Source organism: Crotalus tigris, unplaced genomic scaffold (assembly GCF_016545835.1).
Source record: "Crotalus tigris isolate CLP2741 ecotype Arizona unplaced genomic scaffold, ASM1654583v1 scf7180000024337.5909745, whole genome shotgun sequence".
NCBI lineage: Eukaryota > Metazoa > Chordata > Lepidosauria > Squamata > Viperidae > Crotalus > Crotalus tigris.
Window position 1 is genome coordinate 3,396,586 of NW_024100507.1, and position 17,663 is coordinate 3,414,248.

Here is a 17,663-nt window from a genome sequence, read left to right on the forward strand (position 1 = left end):
CATTCAGTCTTAGCTCCAGAAGGCAGTCTAGAAACAGCGAGGAACCATCCCCTGCTGTGTCAGCCCCGCCCCCTGGGTGCATGCTGGGGAGGTGTCACTCTTTGTGAGGAATGAAGAAATGGACCATGCCTTGGCGCTTGCCCCGGTCCCACCCCCTTCTGCCAGAGACCCTCAGATCTGTCCCACTCCTGCCCAGGCCCCCACAGACACCCTTGAACGATGTAGAGCTGGCCATGCCCACCCAGTAGGCCACACCCACTCCATCCATGCCCACCCAGTAGGCCGCACACACCCTGGCTGCACACACCCACCCCCCCGAGGGCAACCGCAATGCTGATGCGCCCCTCAATGAAACTGAGTTTGACACCCCTGTCTTAAAGGGACTCCAGAAGATGGTAGAGGACAGGAAGGCCTGGAGGAACATTGTCCATGGGGTCGCGATGGGTCGGACACGACTTTGCAACTAACAACAACATTTTCCTGGCTTCACTGCTTCTTAAGGAGATGGAAGGTACACGTCCATGCCAGCTCCAAAACACTGTTTAGGCTTCAGTCTGAAGTACATACTTCTCTTCTTACAATCATTATGCATTCTTTACAGGGAATCCTTGACTTGCAAACTTTCATTTAGTGATTGAAGATACAACGGCGCTGGAAAAGGGATCATTTTTCACATTTACAATTGCTGCAGCGTCCCCCATGGTCATGTGATCAAAATTTGGACACTTGGCAACTGGCATGTATTTATGTCAGTTGCAGTGTCCCAGCGTCATGTGATCACCTTTTGCGACCTTCTGACAAGCAAAGTCAGTGGGGAAGCCAGATTCACTTAACAACTGCAAGGAGTCACTTAACAACAGTGGCAAAAAAGTTGTAAAATGAGACAAAATTCATTTAATAGCTATCTTGCTTAGCAGTGGAAATTTGGGGGCTCAGTCATGCTTGTAAATTGAGGACTAGCTGTACTATATTTTGTATGTTTTAATGTTATTGCATTGTACATGCTCCAGTGCATTTTTAATTCCACCTTCCACCCGGGATCTCTTTTCAGCAAGTGAAATATACCTATGTAGAATAAAATACACAATCTTTTCCTTCTCATTATTTTGAAACATCGTCAAAATATTTATCCCTTTTAAGTACTGACCACTTCGCTATTGCCATTGTGATTAATGTTAAGAAGTTTTGTTGAAAAATGTTACCAACCTTGCTTGTTTTATGCTTGGTGCCTAAAGTCAGTGTTGCAACTGTTTATCACATCCTTTGTGGTGAGTGCATAACAATATTGCCTTTGCCTTCCTGTTTTTTTTCCAGGAACATTATAGCATGTTGAACAAACGCATCAATTATAAATGGGACTTCATTATTATGCAAGCCAAGGAACAGTACAGGTTGGAAACATTTCTTAACTGAGGTGGTGATGGGGATGGGCAGGTAGTCCTCGATTTACAACCATTCATTTAGTGACTGAAGTTACAACAGCACTGAAAAAAGTGACTTGTGATCATTTTTCACACTTAACGATCGTTGTGGTCACATGATCAAAATTCGGATGCTTGGCAACTGGCATGTATTTATGACTGTTGTAGTATCCCAGGGTCATGTGATCACCTTTTGCGACCTTCTGACAGGCAAAATCAATGGGGAAGTCATTATTTCACTCAGCAATGGTGGCAAGAAAGGTCATAAAATGGGCCAAAACTCACTTAACAATTGTCTTGCTTAGCAGTGGAAATTTTGAGCTCAATTGTGGTTATAAGTTGAGGATTACCTGCATTTTGTTTGAGCAAAGGAATAAGTAATAAAGAGCTGCAGGTATTCAATAGCAATTTTATTTCACCTTCTCCCTCCTTTTAAGAAAGGTCATCAAAAATTGACCTGCCTCTGCCTTTGCTTTGAGCCTCATCATTAATAATGGACTTGCAGTTTTGCCCATAAATAAAATATATTGACAATGGTCTGTCCATGTCCAAATTCTTGGCATAAATGTTATTTTCTTTTTCCTCTGGTAATGGGATGCTTATACTGATATCTGTCTGAGGATAATTTTTTTTAGTGACTGTACGTGGCCAATTTCATAATATGATAGTAAAGTTTGGAGTTGCTTTATCTCATTTTAATTTAGAAGTCACAGCCTTAGACCCTTGGCCGTAAAATGGGGATAACACAATTCCTTTATTGTAATTTCTTTCTTTTTCTTTTTTTAAGAAAACATCTTACTTACCATCTTCTTAGCTTATTCAAGGTTGGACTATTACTACTATTTAGAAAGAAATATACAAAGAATGATCCCTGAATCCCAAAAAAAAGGGAATATTTATACAATGAAGTGGCAGATTTTTCTTCATTGTGTGTATTAAAGATCTTGCAAGAAAATTCCATACCATGTTTATGTTATTTCCTGTTAGAGTGGATAAATAATCTGAAAAAAAAAATAGTCTCCTGTTTTGATTTATTTTTTAATAAAAGCTTCTTGGATTTGCAGCGCAGGAAAGGAACGAACAAAAAAAGACCGGCATACTTTGGATTACCAAGAGAAAGCCTACTGGCTGGTGCAACGGACTCCTGTAAGCAAGAATAGATTTACCTTTTGAATAAATATGTTTGTGCTGTAACACAAGATGATTGCAATGTACTGTAATAACTGGAGGCAACATTACAGGCATGCTGAATGTCTTGCCCCTAAGCATATTCCCTCCCCGATTTAAATCAATGGGACACTTTATTCTTTTGTGTTAAAATGACTTGGAAAATGAGAATTACTTTCCCTCATGAGTCATTGATTGTCAAGGCAGGTTGAATCCAAAGATAAAATGATGACCTAGATAGCAACACAACACATAGATCGGGGGTTCTCAACCTTGGCAACTTTAAGACTTGTGGACTTCAACTCCCAGAATTCCTCAGCCAGCAAAGCTTTGCTGGCTGAGGAATTCTGGGAGTTGAAGTCCACAAGTCTTAAAGTTGCCAAGGTTGAGAACCCCTGACATAGATGGTCTTGCTTCAAAAAGGATCGGTAGCTTTCTTTATTCCTGAAACAGATATATATGTGATGTTTAGAGTCTTTAAGTCTTCCATTAATGTTCTTCACCATATATTTTAAGGCATGTCCTTAGTCTTTTGGCATCAAAGGGGCATGGAAATTATTTCTTTTCCTCCCTACATGGGAACTACGATTGAAAAATTACGAGGCCTGAGTAGTGAATCAAACCTAATAGACAGCCTCCACTTGGAATGGGTTTCCATTTGATTGGTCTATATTCCTACATTGGCTTGCCATCTTAAATTCTGTTGGATTAGAAATTATCCAAAAGAATTTAAGATGGCAAGCCAATGTATGATACAGGTGGTCCTCAACTTACAAGAGTTCATTTAGTGACCATTTGAAGTTACAATGGCACCAAAAAAGTGACTTATGACCATTTTTCACACTTATGACCATTGCAGCATCCCCATGGTCATGTAATGTACATTTGGATGCTTGACAACTGACTCACACTTGTGACAGTTGCAGTGTCCTGAGGTCATGCAATCACTTTTTGCAATTTTCTGACAAGCAAGGTCAATGGGGGAGCCAGATGCACTTAACAGCTATGTTACTACCTTAACAGCTGCAGTGATTCACTTAATAAATATGGCAAGAAAAATTGTAAAATGGGGCAAAATTTGCTTAACAAATTTCTCGCTTGGCAACAGAAATTTTGCTTTCTGTGGTCATACGTTGAGGATTATCTGTACTGTATTTTATATCTTTAGTCATAGGCAGCCCAGAATCCTATGTAAGGTAGTCCTCGACTTAACAATCATTTTTTAGTGGCCATTCACTGAATAGCACTGAAAAAAATGACTTATGACTGTTTTTCACACTTACGACCTAGCGATATACCCTTGGCCATGTGATGTAAAATTCAGGCTAACCAACTGGCATGTATTCATGATAGTTGCAGAGTCCCTGGGTCTTGTGATCACTTTTTGCTACTTTCTGACAAGCAAAAAAAAAAATCAATGGGGAAGACAGAGTTACTTAACAACCCTTTACTAATTTAATAGTTGCAGTGATTCATTTAACAACTGTGGCAAGTAAGATCGTAAAACAGGGCAAAACAACAACTGTCTTGCTTAGCAATGGAAATTTTGTGCTCAATTGTAGTCTTAAGTGGAGGACTATTTCTAATTGGTGGTTTTATGCAGACATTCACACATAAACAATAAATAATAAATGCTAAACATGTGTGTGGGGGATTGCGGCATTACATCTGTGAGTTATTAAATTCCCACCATTTGTGTGAGCATACAATTTGGGGTCTGTTGCAGGAGTAAAAAAGGGACAATAAAGAGACAAGGAAGCAGGGGACAAGTTGGCCCAGGAAGCAGCCATGGGTTATCCCTGCATCTTCTGGCAGTTGTGCATTGTGCAAAAGTTTGCATTGTTTATATTTGATTCCACGAACAAAGCTACTGTAGTTTGATTCCTATTTCTACAGGGTTGTGATTGTAATCTCAGCTCAAAACCAATTGAAGTTATTGCCAAAAGCCCAAAATTTAAGTGCAGGTTTGTGGAATTGCTGCCTCCTGATTATCTAATTTCCCTTCATTCATCTTCCATGCCTTCAGCTGCTCCGCAGGGTGCTTTTGGCAACTTTTCCATGTTGGAAAAAGACATCAAGCTGGGCATCCAACAACAGCACGGTTTCTAGTCTTTGGGAGGCGCCTCTGGCAGATGCTGGGAGTTGTTTCCTGAGCAGTTACTACACTGATCACAGCAGGTCATAGGACTCTGACGCTTGCCAAGGAACTACATTCCCTAATCCCAAATCATAATCAAAGATCCACTTTTAATTGTGCACACAGTGTAAATGGCCACTGAGAGCCCAGCAGTTAACAGACAGAAAAGTAGAAGCCTCCAGCAAATGTCAGGCTATAATTGGAGCTTGACTTGAGGGAGGGGGGTGGGAAAGTACCATCTGTAGATAAGGTCTACACACTGCAACAGCCCCTTTGGTCCCAGTTCATCTTTCCTGCTGAAACACCTTTGATCACCTCAGGCTTGCTTTTGGATCTTTCTCTTTCTTGAACTGTTTTCCTTCCCCCCCCCTCCCCTTTTAAGATAGCACTGGTTGAGGTTTAATTATTGATGGCCCAACTTCAGCAGACATCAGATAGCAGATCCAAACTCAGCTGTGCTCAAAGCAGATGTCATAGCAGCACCAATCTGTTTATTATGTCAAAGCCTTCCTTTCTCCAATGGGCAATGCTTTCTTTCTTTTTTTTTATGAGTCAACTTCCCTTGCCCAGGTTTTGCTAGAAAAATGCTCTTGTTTATGAGTTATCTAATGCAGCAATGGATACATTTCATAGCATTGATACATAGAAAAGGGAAATGTGCTACTGCATCTTTTGTGGTCCATCTATTACTGTGGCTATATTTATTTATTTTACAAGTAGTCCTCAGTTTACAACCGCAATTGAGCCCAAAATTTTTTGTTGCTAAGCAAGACAGTTGTTAAGTGAATTTTGGCCCCAGGACACTGCAACTGAGTTTTGCCCCGTTTTATGACCTTTCTTGCCACAGTTATTAAATGAATCAGTATAGTTATTAAGTTACTAACACATTAAGTGTTAAGTGAGTCTGGCTCCTCCATTGACTTTGCTTATCAGTAGGCCCCAAAAGGTGATCACATGACCCTGGGACACTGCAACCGTCATAAATACATGTTAGTTGCAAAGCGTCTCAATTTTGATCACATGACCCTGGGGATGCTGCAAAGATCAGGTGGGGGGGGGGATGGTCCTAAGTCACTTTTTCAATGCTGTAGTAATTTTGAACTAAATGAAAGTTTGTAAGTGAAGGACTGCCTGTACACAGATCAATGTTTTAAAAAATAATATGGCATAAATACATCTTTGTTACATTTTGTTTTGTTTCTATATTATAGCCTGGAATGCAAGATACACTTGAGTATGGGTTGGACCGAGCCACAGATCCTTGTGAAAATAAGGTAAACCAGGTAAGCCTTAATGACATTCTAATTATAGTCTTATAGTCTTGTAAACTTACACAAATGGGTTCAGTAATATACAGCTACAGAACATTTATTTTTGTATATGGAATAAATGCGTTGCCTTTTTATTTTTAAAAAGATCCTTAAGAATGGCAGGAATCGGTCTTCATCAGGAAGACTAGTTGATCCCTTTTTTATGGTATTATAGTTCCAACATTTCAAATGAATTTTTTTTAGATTTTATTTATACCTTTATTCAAAGTATCTGGCCCTCCACCGAAACTCAGCAAGCTCTCCTATGACTATCAAAAATTGAAATGTAAATAAATGGGAGATCTCCCATTATAGACCACCATCATTTAATTTGGAATAATAAATAAGCAAAGGTAAGCAAAACATGCGTGCAAATTGATCGTGATGTAAACAAAGGTTTTAGCATATATATTTTTCTCTGCAAAAGGGTTTTTAGTTTTCTTTCTATCTTCCTCCCTTGCTTCTTTCTTTCCTTCTCCTCCCACTATGGGATCCATTCATAAGGCATAACAGATTTTATAGAAACAGAAATTCTATTGGTTTGATCTGGACTGCATCCAGAGCTCTGTGAGAATAAAGCCCTTCTAAGCTTGTACCTAATTTCAGCTCTATCTGATTTGTATAATACTGCTAAGCAGGCTATGCCAGTCCCATCACGGAGCTTTCCACAGACAATGAAGACATAAGAGAGATAGAAAATCTTGGCGGCTGAAGAGATATTAATAAGTCAGCGGAACTCTTGTGGAAGGTGAGGCTTGGATGATGCTTGGCTTGCATCCAACCAAAGACCCCCTCAAGACAATTCGTGCATTATTTTCATGAGATGCTTTGCAGGACTAACAGACCTCTCTTTTGGATCAAGCTCTCGACTACTGCAGTTCTCAGAGGCAGGGAATCACAGTGGCAAGTGGGCTTTGTTGCCATGGAGGACATACAAATGCAAGAGTTTAGAACTTAGCTTTTCCCGGGTAAGAGAAGGTGGTTGATAGACCTTTCTTGAAAAAAGAACCAGGCTCTATTAACCCAAGGATCTTGAAAGGAAAAAGGTCAACAAGGCAAGCTACACTTAATCCTAACCCTGGATTCATTAAGACATATATGTGGCATCATTTTCACCACACTCTCCCTTCAACTTCTCCCCCCTCCCCACTGCTTTTGGTCCTTTCAAAATCTCTGCTCCCCTTAGTAGGGAAGAACTCTTTTTTGTTCCAGTCATCACTGCACAGAAGCTGCAAACCTCTTGTAAAGTTCTGGATTCCGTTTTGGTCATTAAGAGTTTTGCTATGCTCAACTGTCAGTTCTAGGTATGTGGGGAATAACAGAAAGTTCAACAACCTGAAATCAATGATTGCATTTAGACTAATTCTAAATGAAGAATAAACAACTAATACGGTAATGCGATGATGAAAAAACTGGTAGAAAATAGAGGGATAATTGCAGTTTAAATTGGAAATATAACTTTGATTCAGTAAGTACCGAATGTATGAAAAGTATGTGCTTTTTGCTTTTTCTGGGAAAAATTTAGATAGATAAAAGATAAACATGAAAATATAGAAATTATGTATGAAATAGTTAATTAACCTTTCCCTTCTATCTTTTGTTTTCTCTCTCTCTAGTTTGTTTTTCTCTGATGTATATGATCTTCGTTCTCTATGAAGTACTTGGTTGCTTGTCCTGTAAAAGACTAATGTGCTGTCATTTCAAGATGAATCTCATCCTATTCATCCTTACTCATTGCTATATATTTAAGCCTGGGAAATGAAAATCAACTGGAATGAGGGTTGGATCTACTTTAATTCATCTATTTTATAAACATTTGTTTACAACTGTAAGCTTTTTTTTTAATTAGCCCCCATATTGTCTTTCTTGATGGGCTGGAACTCACTTGGGATTTCATTGTCATTGCAGTCTGTCCAGTGGGATAAGAAACTGTTCTAACAAATTAAATAGTTTACATAAGCAAGCCAGATGTAGTGTCCATCCTGCCACACCATTTTATTGTCTTGAGTATGACTGAACGGTTTCCTATTCTTTTGGAGACAGATCTTCCCAACAACCATTATACAATGACACAGCCTCAAGATCATTGACAGGAACCGTCAGGCAGGCTTTCCTGAAAGACTTGCCAATTTTGACTTGTGCATCCTTTTGTTTATATCCTTATTGATATGTGGCTCTTGAACAGTTGACTCATACCAAACACATCCTTTTCCAAGCATGAATCGGTAGTCTTAAAAAGATTTATTGAAGTGAAAGAGATAGATAAATTACAGAAATTTCAACAACTTAACTATTTCCCTCTAAAACTGATTTATTTTCCTAAGACATGAGGACAGAGACTTTTGTCTTTTCCTTCTAGTGGCTTTTCTGTATACAAGCAACAAGGTGGATCTTTTTATTGATAAAGGATGAACTTGCTGGTGTTTGTTTACAAAGCTGTTTCCTGAAATTCTTAACTGTCTGAGAAGTGACTCTTAAAATTGGCAAGAAAAAATAACTTCCAATAAAACCTTCATGGTTAATTGCGATACTGTATTCTTATATTATTTTTTAAACTGGCCTGCCTCAGATTTATCATACTATTCTATAATGCATTATCTACAATAATAAAATAGTACCTAACAGTATCTACAAAAATAAAATATATATTAAATAAGCAAATGTATCCAAAATACACCTGTATTTTCTTGAAGCTTGTTTCTTGTATAACAGAATTTTTCTGAAGTGCTATTTGTATCTTCACATTTGATTACCCATAGTAATCTATAGGGTTCAGTTTCAAAGACTAGTACCTCTGTTTGCTGTTTTCTCATTTCTAAGAAAAAGTGGGATGTAAATGTCTTAAATATTTTCAGTATAGATAGAAGTTAAAAAAATGGCATAGTAGCACGAAGCAACATCTGATTCTAACAATACATGAGTATAACAAGATTTCAGAAGGGCTTGGGCTTAGATACCATTAAAAGTTTAAAACCAACCCCTGGTGGCCAGATTTCAATTGGGTCTGCAAGATTGGCTAACTGGAATTAAATTTTCCTTCAGTGGCACTTTTCTGATAAAAAGTGCTCGGACCTTTACAGCTGGGATTTCTGAGCAAAATACAATATATACATATGATTCTATTGATATATGAATATTCTAGTATCCAGTCATACTGAATTAAGTAAATCTCATTATGACTAAGTTGCATGCTGTTGTACATGATAATAAGTGACCTTTTATAGATTGGACTGAAAGCATATGTTACTTATTTATTGTCTCTGAGAATTCAAGGTGACGTACACCCGCATTTTATACCCATTAGCACTCTGCAAGGTAGGCAAGGCAGAGAGAGAATGACTGGCCCAGAATCATCTTGTGGTATTAGTCTGTGAAAAATTACCTCTCCTTAAAAGAAGAGATGCATTTGAATCCCATGCAAAAAGAAAAAAGAAAGGAAAATTTTGGTGTAAAACTGGCAAAAAAAGTGAGGAAGTTTACTTGGGGCCTTCCCCCCAATTGCCTTTCTATCTGAAATGCATCCTCTTGTAAAATGATTTTGAAACAATAAAGGAAAGGAAATTAGCATCCAGACCTTATGCTGTACATTTGCATGCCTCTAATAACTGCTATGTATGTTTGCCAAATGTGATCTAATGAGTGTTTGAATGAGACTCATAGAACCAAAAGGAGCTCCACAAAACTTAGGGTTTTTCCTGAAAGTCTGTGCCTTCCCTTTCTATCATCTTATTTCAAACAAAGTCATGCATGATACTTCAAAGGGAACTGCAAGTACAAACAGCCTCCAGATAATTTCTAGCCTTCAATCCCTGGCTTGGCTGCTGGATGTCATATAACATCATCGGAGCTATTTAAATCATAGCATAACCACAGCGGATATTGTTTAATTCCAATGTTTATACATTGCAATATATTGTTTCCTGTTGCTTTCCACTAAAGTTGAACAATCTAATTTGTGTGTCCTAAATGAGTCTACTTTAGCTCCATTACAATAGATCTGTAATTAAATGCATACAGATATATATATATACCTGTGTTTCCCTGAAAATAAGGCCGGGTCTTTTTTTTTTGTCTCCAGAAGTGGCACCAGGTCTTATTTTCAGGGGATGTCTTTTATACTCACCTCCCGCACTGACAGCCCGGCCCAGATAGCCCACTTATTCTGCGACAGAAGGAGCAGCTTCATTCTGCAGCTGCATTCTGGCCTGCAATTTGCAGTCAGGCCTTTCCCGAAGGCCTCTGCAGCCGAGTGCTGAGCTATGGATTCAATCCATAGCTTAGTTCTCGGCTGCAGAGGTCTTGCAGAACCGAGCTATGGACTAAATCCATAGCTCAGTTCTCAGCTGCAGTGGCCTTCTGTGACTGAGAAATGCAGACCTGGCTGCAGAAGACACTGCAGAAGAAGTGGGCCAGCAAGGAGAGGCCTGGCTGCAAAGTAAGCGGGTGCGGAATACATGGGGCAGTTCCACCCCCCCCCCGCCCTAGCTTGATTTTTAGGTGAGTGCCTCATCCCGAAACTAGGGGTTATTTTTGGGGTAGGTCTTACTTTTGGGGATGTACACACACACACATACATACACACATACAAGCTGAGAAGAAACAGGCATTACTAGCTACTAAATAAGACTTAGTAAAATCAGTCAGTCCATGGAATTTCTTCACATTTTGTTAGATGAAGTGGATTGTTCCTAATCTAAATGTTTTAATTGTCAAACAGACTGTGATACTCTTTTCAATGCACTGTTTCTTTGTTTTACAGAAAAAAACAATTGATGTATATAGGACAGAGGTAATTCATTGTAATTTGTTGTAATGTATATTGTTAATTATAATCTGCACGAATATTTATTTTATAGCACATGTAAAAATCTTACTTAGCGAACCAGAAATTGCCAAGAATCACCTTTTGAGCACGTTAAAATCTTGGGAGTCTTTTTGCTTTTGTTTTAATCTATATCCTCCAAATTCCATTTTCAGACAGACTGAATACAGGTATTCCTCGTATTATGAATGTAATGGAGCCTGTCCATCATAGCCATAACTCATCACGGATGTAAAGTGGGTCAATTTTATAATCTTTTAAGGTGATCGTTAAGCAAATAACAATAACAGTTGTTAAATGAACCAATGGTTCATTCTGGGCTCTGGTTTGCTGAAAAACTGGAAGTAAATGTTGGTTTTCAGCAAAGCTGTCATAAAAGCAGTCACATGACCAAGGGATACTGCATCAAACAGCTATAAATGCAGTCCGGTTGCCTAGTGCCTGAAGTTTGGTCACGTGACCACAGGAGAGTAAAGGTCAGAATTTTGAATCTGGGTTGTTGAGTGACACCCAGGTAAATCTGTCAGAAATCCAAACAGTTGCAAAATGACCAGTCATAAATCGAGGACTATCTGTACTGCTGTCCTGGGATCTTCTTCCAGTTAGGGCTTCCTCCCTTGCATCCATTCAGAATGGCTTAAGACAGGGCTTTTCAACCTTTTCACCCATTGTACCACTTTTAGGATATGGCAACATCTGAGTACCACCAGTCGCCTAGCAAGGTGTCAAAAACTTGATGACCAAAAAAAAAAAAAAAGGAAAAAAGTGGTACAAGTAGTCCTCGACTTACAACAGTTCACTTAGTGACTGTTCGAAGTTACAATGGCACTGAAAAAGTGCCCCCCAAGCCACAGCCAAGCAAGACACCTGCCTGCCCACCCGGCGGCGCTCTTCCTCCTGTCCAAGGTTTTCATTGTTGTGAGCATTTCTGTTGAGGATTGGCAGAGGGGGTGGGGGGGTTGGTTTTTATTCCCCCTGTCTGCTGGGTGGTTGTAGCAGGTTTTTGTCACTTCACACGACCCTGGGACACTGTGACCGTCACAAATATGAATCAGTTGCCAAGCATCTGAATGTAAATCACCAGACCCTGGAGATGCTGCAACATTCCAGCTGATCGGCGCTTCTTCAAGGCTCAACAGAAGTTTCCAGCTGGAGCCTGTCACTGATCCTGGCACTTCCACTGAGCCCTGATAGCCTTGCAGCTCCAGCCATCTCTCACTCAGGCTTGTGCGGTGCTGCCACCGGTTCAGCTCATTCCCCTCCCTTGCTACCATTTTTCTAGGATGGTCGCGTACCATCTGCCAGTTGCTAATGTACCACAGGTGGTACCCGTACCACTGGTTGAAAAGCCCTGGTTTAAAAGATGATATGGCCTAAGGTAGAATATTCCAACTCCATCTCTGGCCATCATTTATTAATTGGTTACTAACTTCCGTGGGCATCCATAGCAAACCATGATGACATCAGAGTGATGACAAACTGTTCAGCTCTTCCAGACAGTCCAGATCAGGAAAGAGATTCCACAAATCTGGTTGGAACTCTGCCTCTTTGAGATAAGCTGTGTTAACAGAATCTTGAAAGCCTGACAGAATTCATTCTTATGCTTCCTGGGCTTAAGGCATATTTTTGCAAATATCACCTCTGCCTCCTTTCTCCAAGGTCATCACCTTAACTCCCTACACACACATGGTGACACTATATTACAAAACGTGCTGTTAACTATTTGTGCAGCAATGCCTGCACAAGTATGTAAGATACACTACAGTATTTGCATCATGATAGGATGGTGCTCGTTTCATAATCTGCACCCACATTCCGCAGATGCCCGCATTTGATTCTTATTAATCACTTTAGAGGTAGTCCTTGACTTCCAACAGCAGCTGAGTCCAAAATCCCATTGCTAAGCCAGACTGTGATTAAGTGAGTTTTGCCCCATTTTACAACCTTTCTTGCTGCCGTTGTTAAATGAATCACTACAAGTAAGTTAGTAATAGTTGTTAAGTGGCTTCCCCATCAGGTCACAAAAGGGGATCGCACGACCACTGCGACACTGCAAATGTCATAAATACTACCCATTTACCAAGTATCCAGATTTTGATTATGTGACCGCAAGTTGTAAGTGTGAAAAACGCTCATAAGTCAGTGCCATTGTAATTTCAAATGATTTGTCAGTGCCATTGTAATTTCAAATGATCACTAAACAGATGGTTGTAAGTTGAGGAGTGCCTGTATTCTGCCTGACAGTAAAACTAATCCTTTGACTTTTTTTCTTTTGACCCCCAATTTTCAAATGATTATATTGAGTGCATTTATGCTATATCATTTACACAAAGTCACTTGATCTATATAATATACCAAAATGGCTGAGGGCTGAACGTTTACCTAAGCCCCATCCTTCCTTCTCACTCACATCAGTGTGCTATTATTTGTCATTGCAATCATTTCAAAACCAAAGTGTCTTTTGAATTGGTCCCTCCACATGCGAGGCTTAAGTTAATCTTTTTGTTGTGCCTCCAAGTAGACTATACACTTCTCTAATCCTCCCATTGATTTTATGGCCATTCTTGTTTCTCTGTCTTTTAAGTGGTAGTCTTTGTAGGAATAATATGGGCCAGGGATGGCAGGTGATGGAAACGAGCTTGTAATAAAATGTCTCTTTAGTTTATCTCTCTTCTTTCCTAGACAATAAACCTCATCAAGACTTAAACTACAATTCAGGAATCTGCCTGCTGGGTATCCATTTCTTGCAAAAGTGGGTCACACAATCTTAATGGAACAATAACATTGTGTGACCCACTCTTGCAAGAATTCATTTCTTAGTGAACAAAGCTTGGAAGTCAATTATCTGCTGTTCTGCTAACATATACAATATATCTGTCTTTACAGATCATGTATCTCCAACTGGCCCTCATGAAGACTGCAACAAAGTCATCTGTCTCTCTGGGAGGGTAAGCTCTGACATCTTGTATGTCTTTTAACTAATACTTTTCATCAAGAGATTGAGCCAGAGATTGTCTTTTTAAAGCTAGAAAAGGTTTGATATGATACTTAAGCTTCATCCAGAGGAGGTTGTTTTTTTTTTAAGAATCCCCAAGGGAACAGATGTATGTATTCAATAATGAAATGTGACTGTTTAAGAAAGCCACACTAGTATTAGTGGACATAACTAAGTGAGAACTGCATAAGTTTCCATCTTTCATTTTCAGATAGTCTTTTTCTCCTTCTCTCCCCCTCTCTATGTCCCTTAGTTACAAACACACTTTATATTCGTACCTCACATGCACACATACCCTGTCTCATCATCCATCCATCTCATCCTTTTTATACAGCTTTTAATCAACTTCTCATGATTTAGGATGGATTGTACACTAAAATCAATATTAGAAACCAATACATAAAAATAAATGCATCCAGGTCTATTGTTTTTCCCAGAGCCTACCACAATATGAAGGGTTTTGTTGTTTTGGGAAACTTAACCTGAGGATAGGTGGGCTGTCCTTACTTAAGGAGGCAAGGTGATCTATAGCATGGGGGCTTCAACCAAGAAAGCACGTCTTTGGGCCCCATCCTTTTGACCTCACTCAGTTGGGGACTTGAAGTAGGCACTCTCAGAAAGAAGCGCACAGGTGAGACTTTAAAATTGGGACTGAATTGGATCTGGAGGTTTATAGTTAACTAATGTAGCAACTTCAACATAGCTGTCAATTGCTAAACCTCTCTCCATGACTCTCAGAGAGCTAATGATCCACCTTCATGGTGCTAACAGCCAGATAACTGCAAGGAATATAAATCCTTCCATTCCCCAGCATTCAGTCGGAACTAAGGATGCTTCTTGGGTGAGAAGCGAAATGTCTTCAAGGAAAAACAAGAAAGTCCAGTTGCCTTTTGAAAAACCATCTTTGGGACTCTCTCCTTTGTTAATATTCAGGACCAGCTACAGTGTCTGAATCAGTACTGAGGGTAACCCCATCTAAAATGTATGGCAGCAATGTAATTGTGAGAGGATGAGGGCGCAAGTCATGTTTTGGACGTCTTGATCCAAACAAGCTCCTAAGTGGTGCATCTCTGACACAAAAGTATACATCCCTCCTTCTCTTCACAGGTTTCCTTCCCACGTTTCCCAGCATCCATACATGTATAGTTGTAACCTTGTGAGATGCTCCTTGGGATTTTTAATAAGCAGGACAGTCTTATTAGTCTTCTGAACAGGAATTTCAGTTCCATACTTCCAATTGCCAGTTTGTGGGGAGTACATCAGAAAGCTACTTAAAAAGATTGAGATGGGGTTGGAGTTTTCAAGTTTTTCCAGGGCAGCGTCGCTTAATAGACATACAAAATCCTTTTTTCTGAGAGGGAGGAATCTTAACTAAACTTATCACTGAAAAATAAACCATGCACACTACTGAGGTTTCCATTATTTGCTTGTTTGTCTGACTCATAACTAGCATTATTTCCAATCCACCTACCTGTTGAAAGAAATAGTTATTGAATAGTATTGTACGATAATAATCCATTTTAGAGCAATTAGGATACTTTCCAAGTGTGCCTGTGAATTTTCTGTTTTAAAAGAACGAAGTTTGCATGTTGCTCTGTTCAAAAGGGTTGTGTTTGCTTGTTATATCTGTATATGAATTCTCTTTAGTGATCAATTTCTCATTTCTGCTATGATCTAAGATTCTGAGTCATACATTTGTTTAAAGCCACAACTATTATTCTTTTAGCATATCAAATGTTGGGCATTTTTTAAAAATCTGTAAATTTATTTTCCTGATTAATTGTGCTAGGAGCAATACTTGAAAATACTCGTACTGTTTATTTTTTTTCTGCAACTTCAGCATATTTCATCCTGTTTCTGAATTGTGGTAAGCTGAGAGGGACATAATTAGAGGAGCTATTCTGAATTTATTGCATATTACTTCCTAAACTAATTGTTATTTCTTCTTTATGATGTAACCTTGCAGCCCCAGGAGTTATGTGCATAAGCAGTTTATATGCACTACTGTGGATATAATCATTTTCACCTGAAACATCTATAAGCAGGAAATTACCATAGAGTTTCAGAAAAACCAAAGCTAGTGTTTGTTGCTTCTATAAGCAAGTATTGCTGGGAGGTACTTTGGAGGATTTATAGAAAATCCCAGTTGGATTCCTGAACTACAGCATATCAACGTCAGAATTCTAGCCAGGTTTTTGACTGTCTTAAAAATGTAAGGTGGACGTGAATATTTGCCAGTCCAAGCATCTGCCAATAGAAACCCAATGTCAACAGTTCAATCCTCAATGAGCTGGTTTAGGAAAATTATTTGATGTAATCAGTTCTTAGTCTTCAAACAGCAAGTGAGGGATCCCATGTTTGAATTACTTCCCATGCCAAAACAAAAATCTTCCACATAGAGAAGTGCCGTATCTGGGATAAAATTAAGATAGTTTCTTTCTTTATATCATGCAAACTTTCTATGGCTGATGTTTTGATGTTTGGGCATGCATTCAAACATCTTCTCCATTGTATCCTTCCGCAGTGGGACAGTCTAAGAATGTGCCATGTAGTATTTTGAAATGTCTCCCATCCAAATAGCAATCAGGCCCAAACATGTCTAACTTCTGAGTCCAGATAAAGTTGGCCAAGTGCTGTTACCTGCAGAGACTCAAGTGTAGTATAATTAGCCTTTGGAAGCCAGTTTCTCAAAGACCCCCCCATATCTCTTAACCCCCAACAATACAAGAATGATATCACTGGAACATCAATAAGACGCTAGCCAGGAAACTGCAAGTGTTACTGATTGCATCATATCAGCAGTGAAATGTTCTCCTGGCTGGGATGTCATTGGAAATGTGAATAATGTTAATTTCATCTGTTTATTCTGGACTAATAACTGCATGTAGATGTTTCCCTGTTTTTTGTCTCTAATATTTTCAGAATAGTGAAGTACTGTGAACAGTTCTGCTCCAATGACCCTATAATCTCAGGATGCCTGCCCAGCAACCCTTGGGTTTCTGATGATGTAGATTTTTGGGAACTCAATGCAAAACTGTACGTATTGCATTTATTTCAGCTCCTAACTTACATCGACTCTTACTTGCTTTTCCTTTTTTTCTTTTAGATTTAGAACATAGAATAATAGGGTTGGAAGAGATCTTGGAGGTCTTCTAGTTCAACCCCCAGCTCATGGCAGGAGATCCTATAACATTCCAGACTTTCTTTGGGCTTGATGGGATGGATACATGCAATCATAGAAAGAATAACAGAACAGAATAATAAAGTTGGAAGGAACTCTGGACGTCCTCCAGTCCAATTTTAGTATCAGAGCAACTTTCAGTTTATAAATTTCTGTGTGTGCCTTTGGCCTATAGCCACATGACCATGGAAATTGTTTTCGGACAACGCTGGCTCCCTCGCTCAAGAAAGAGAGATGAGCACCATGCCCTAGAGTTGGACACAACTGGACAGGGAAACCTTTACCTTTTACCTCTTCTTGCTTACTAAGGTGGAGGCAGGAGAAGTTACATTATTTTATCTAGAGACATTCCTGCTCTAGTGTTAAGGCAAAGCAAGAAGGCGCTGTTGTGCTTCTTTCTTTCATATTATGGTTTCCTATTTTTCTGCCTGCTTTAGCAAGCAGAAGGTAAGAAAAAAATTGGCAAAATAGAATAGTGGGTGCTATAGAAGTAGTCAGTTACCACTTTTTGAAACCTGGTGAAATCTTTCTTTCATTTTTCTATTTTGTCAATTGTGGCTGTGCGTTTGGAAAGGAGAGGAGACCTTTCTTAGTTGAATAAACATTCTGACAAATGTAAACTCTAAATTT

At 39.2% G+C, this 17,663-nt stretch overlaps 1 protein-coding gene across 4 annotated transcripts in view; it reads left to right on the forward strand.

Moving 5' to 3' along the window:
* RGS9 (regulator of G protein signaling 9) overlaps positions 1-17,663 on the forward strand; it is a 53,171-nt gene that overhangs the window by 26,193 nt on the left and 9,315 nt on the right. For all 4 annotated transcript variants that reach the window (XR_005554533.1, XM_039325525.1, XM_039325526.1 and 1 more), the window contains 6 exons: positions 1,315-1,391; positions 2,486-2,567; positions 5,937-5,999; positions 10,795-10,824; positions 13,744-13,805; positions 16,775-16,888. Coding sequence is in view for 3 of the 4 variants with exons in the window: in XM_039325525.1 (XP_039181459.1) it covers positions 1,315-1,391; positions 2,486-2,567; positions 5,937-5,999; positions 10,795-10,824; positions 13,744-13,805; positions 16,775-16,888 (428 nt within the window). In the remaining variant the exon portion in view is untranslated. The remainder of the gene's footprint in view (positions 1-1,314; positions 1,392-2,485; positions 2,568-5,936; positions 6,000-10,794; positions 10,825-13,743; positions 13,806-16,774; positions 16,889-17,663) is intronic.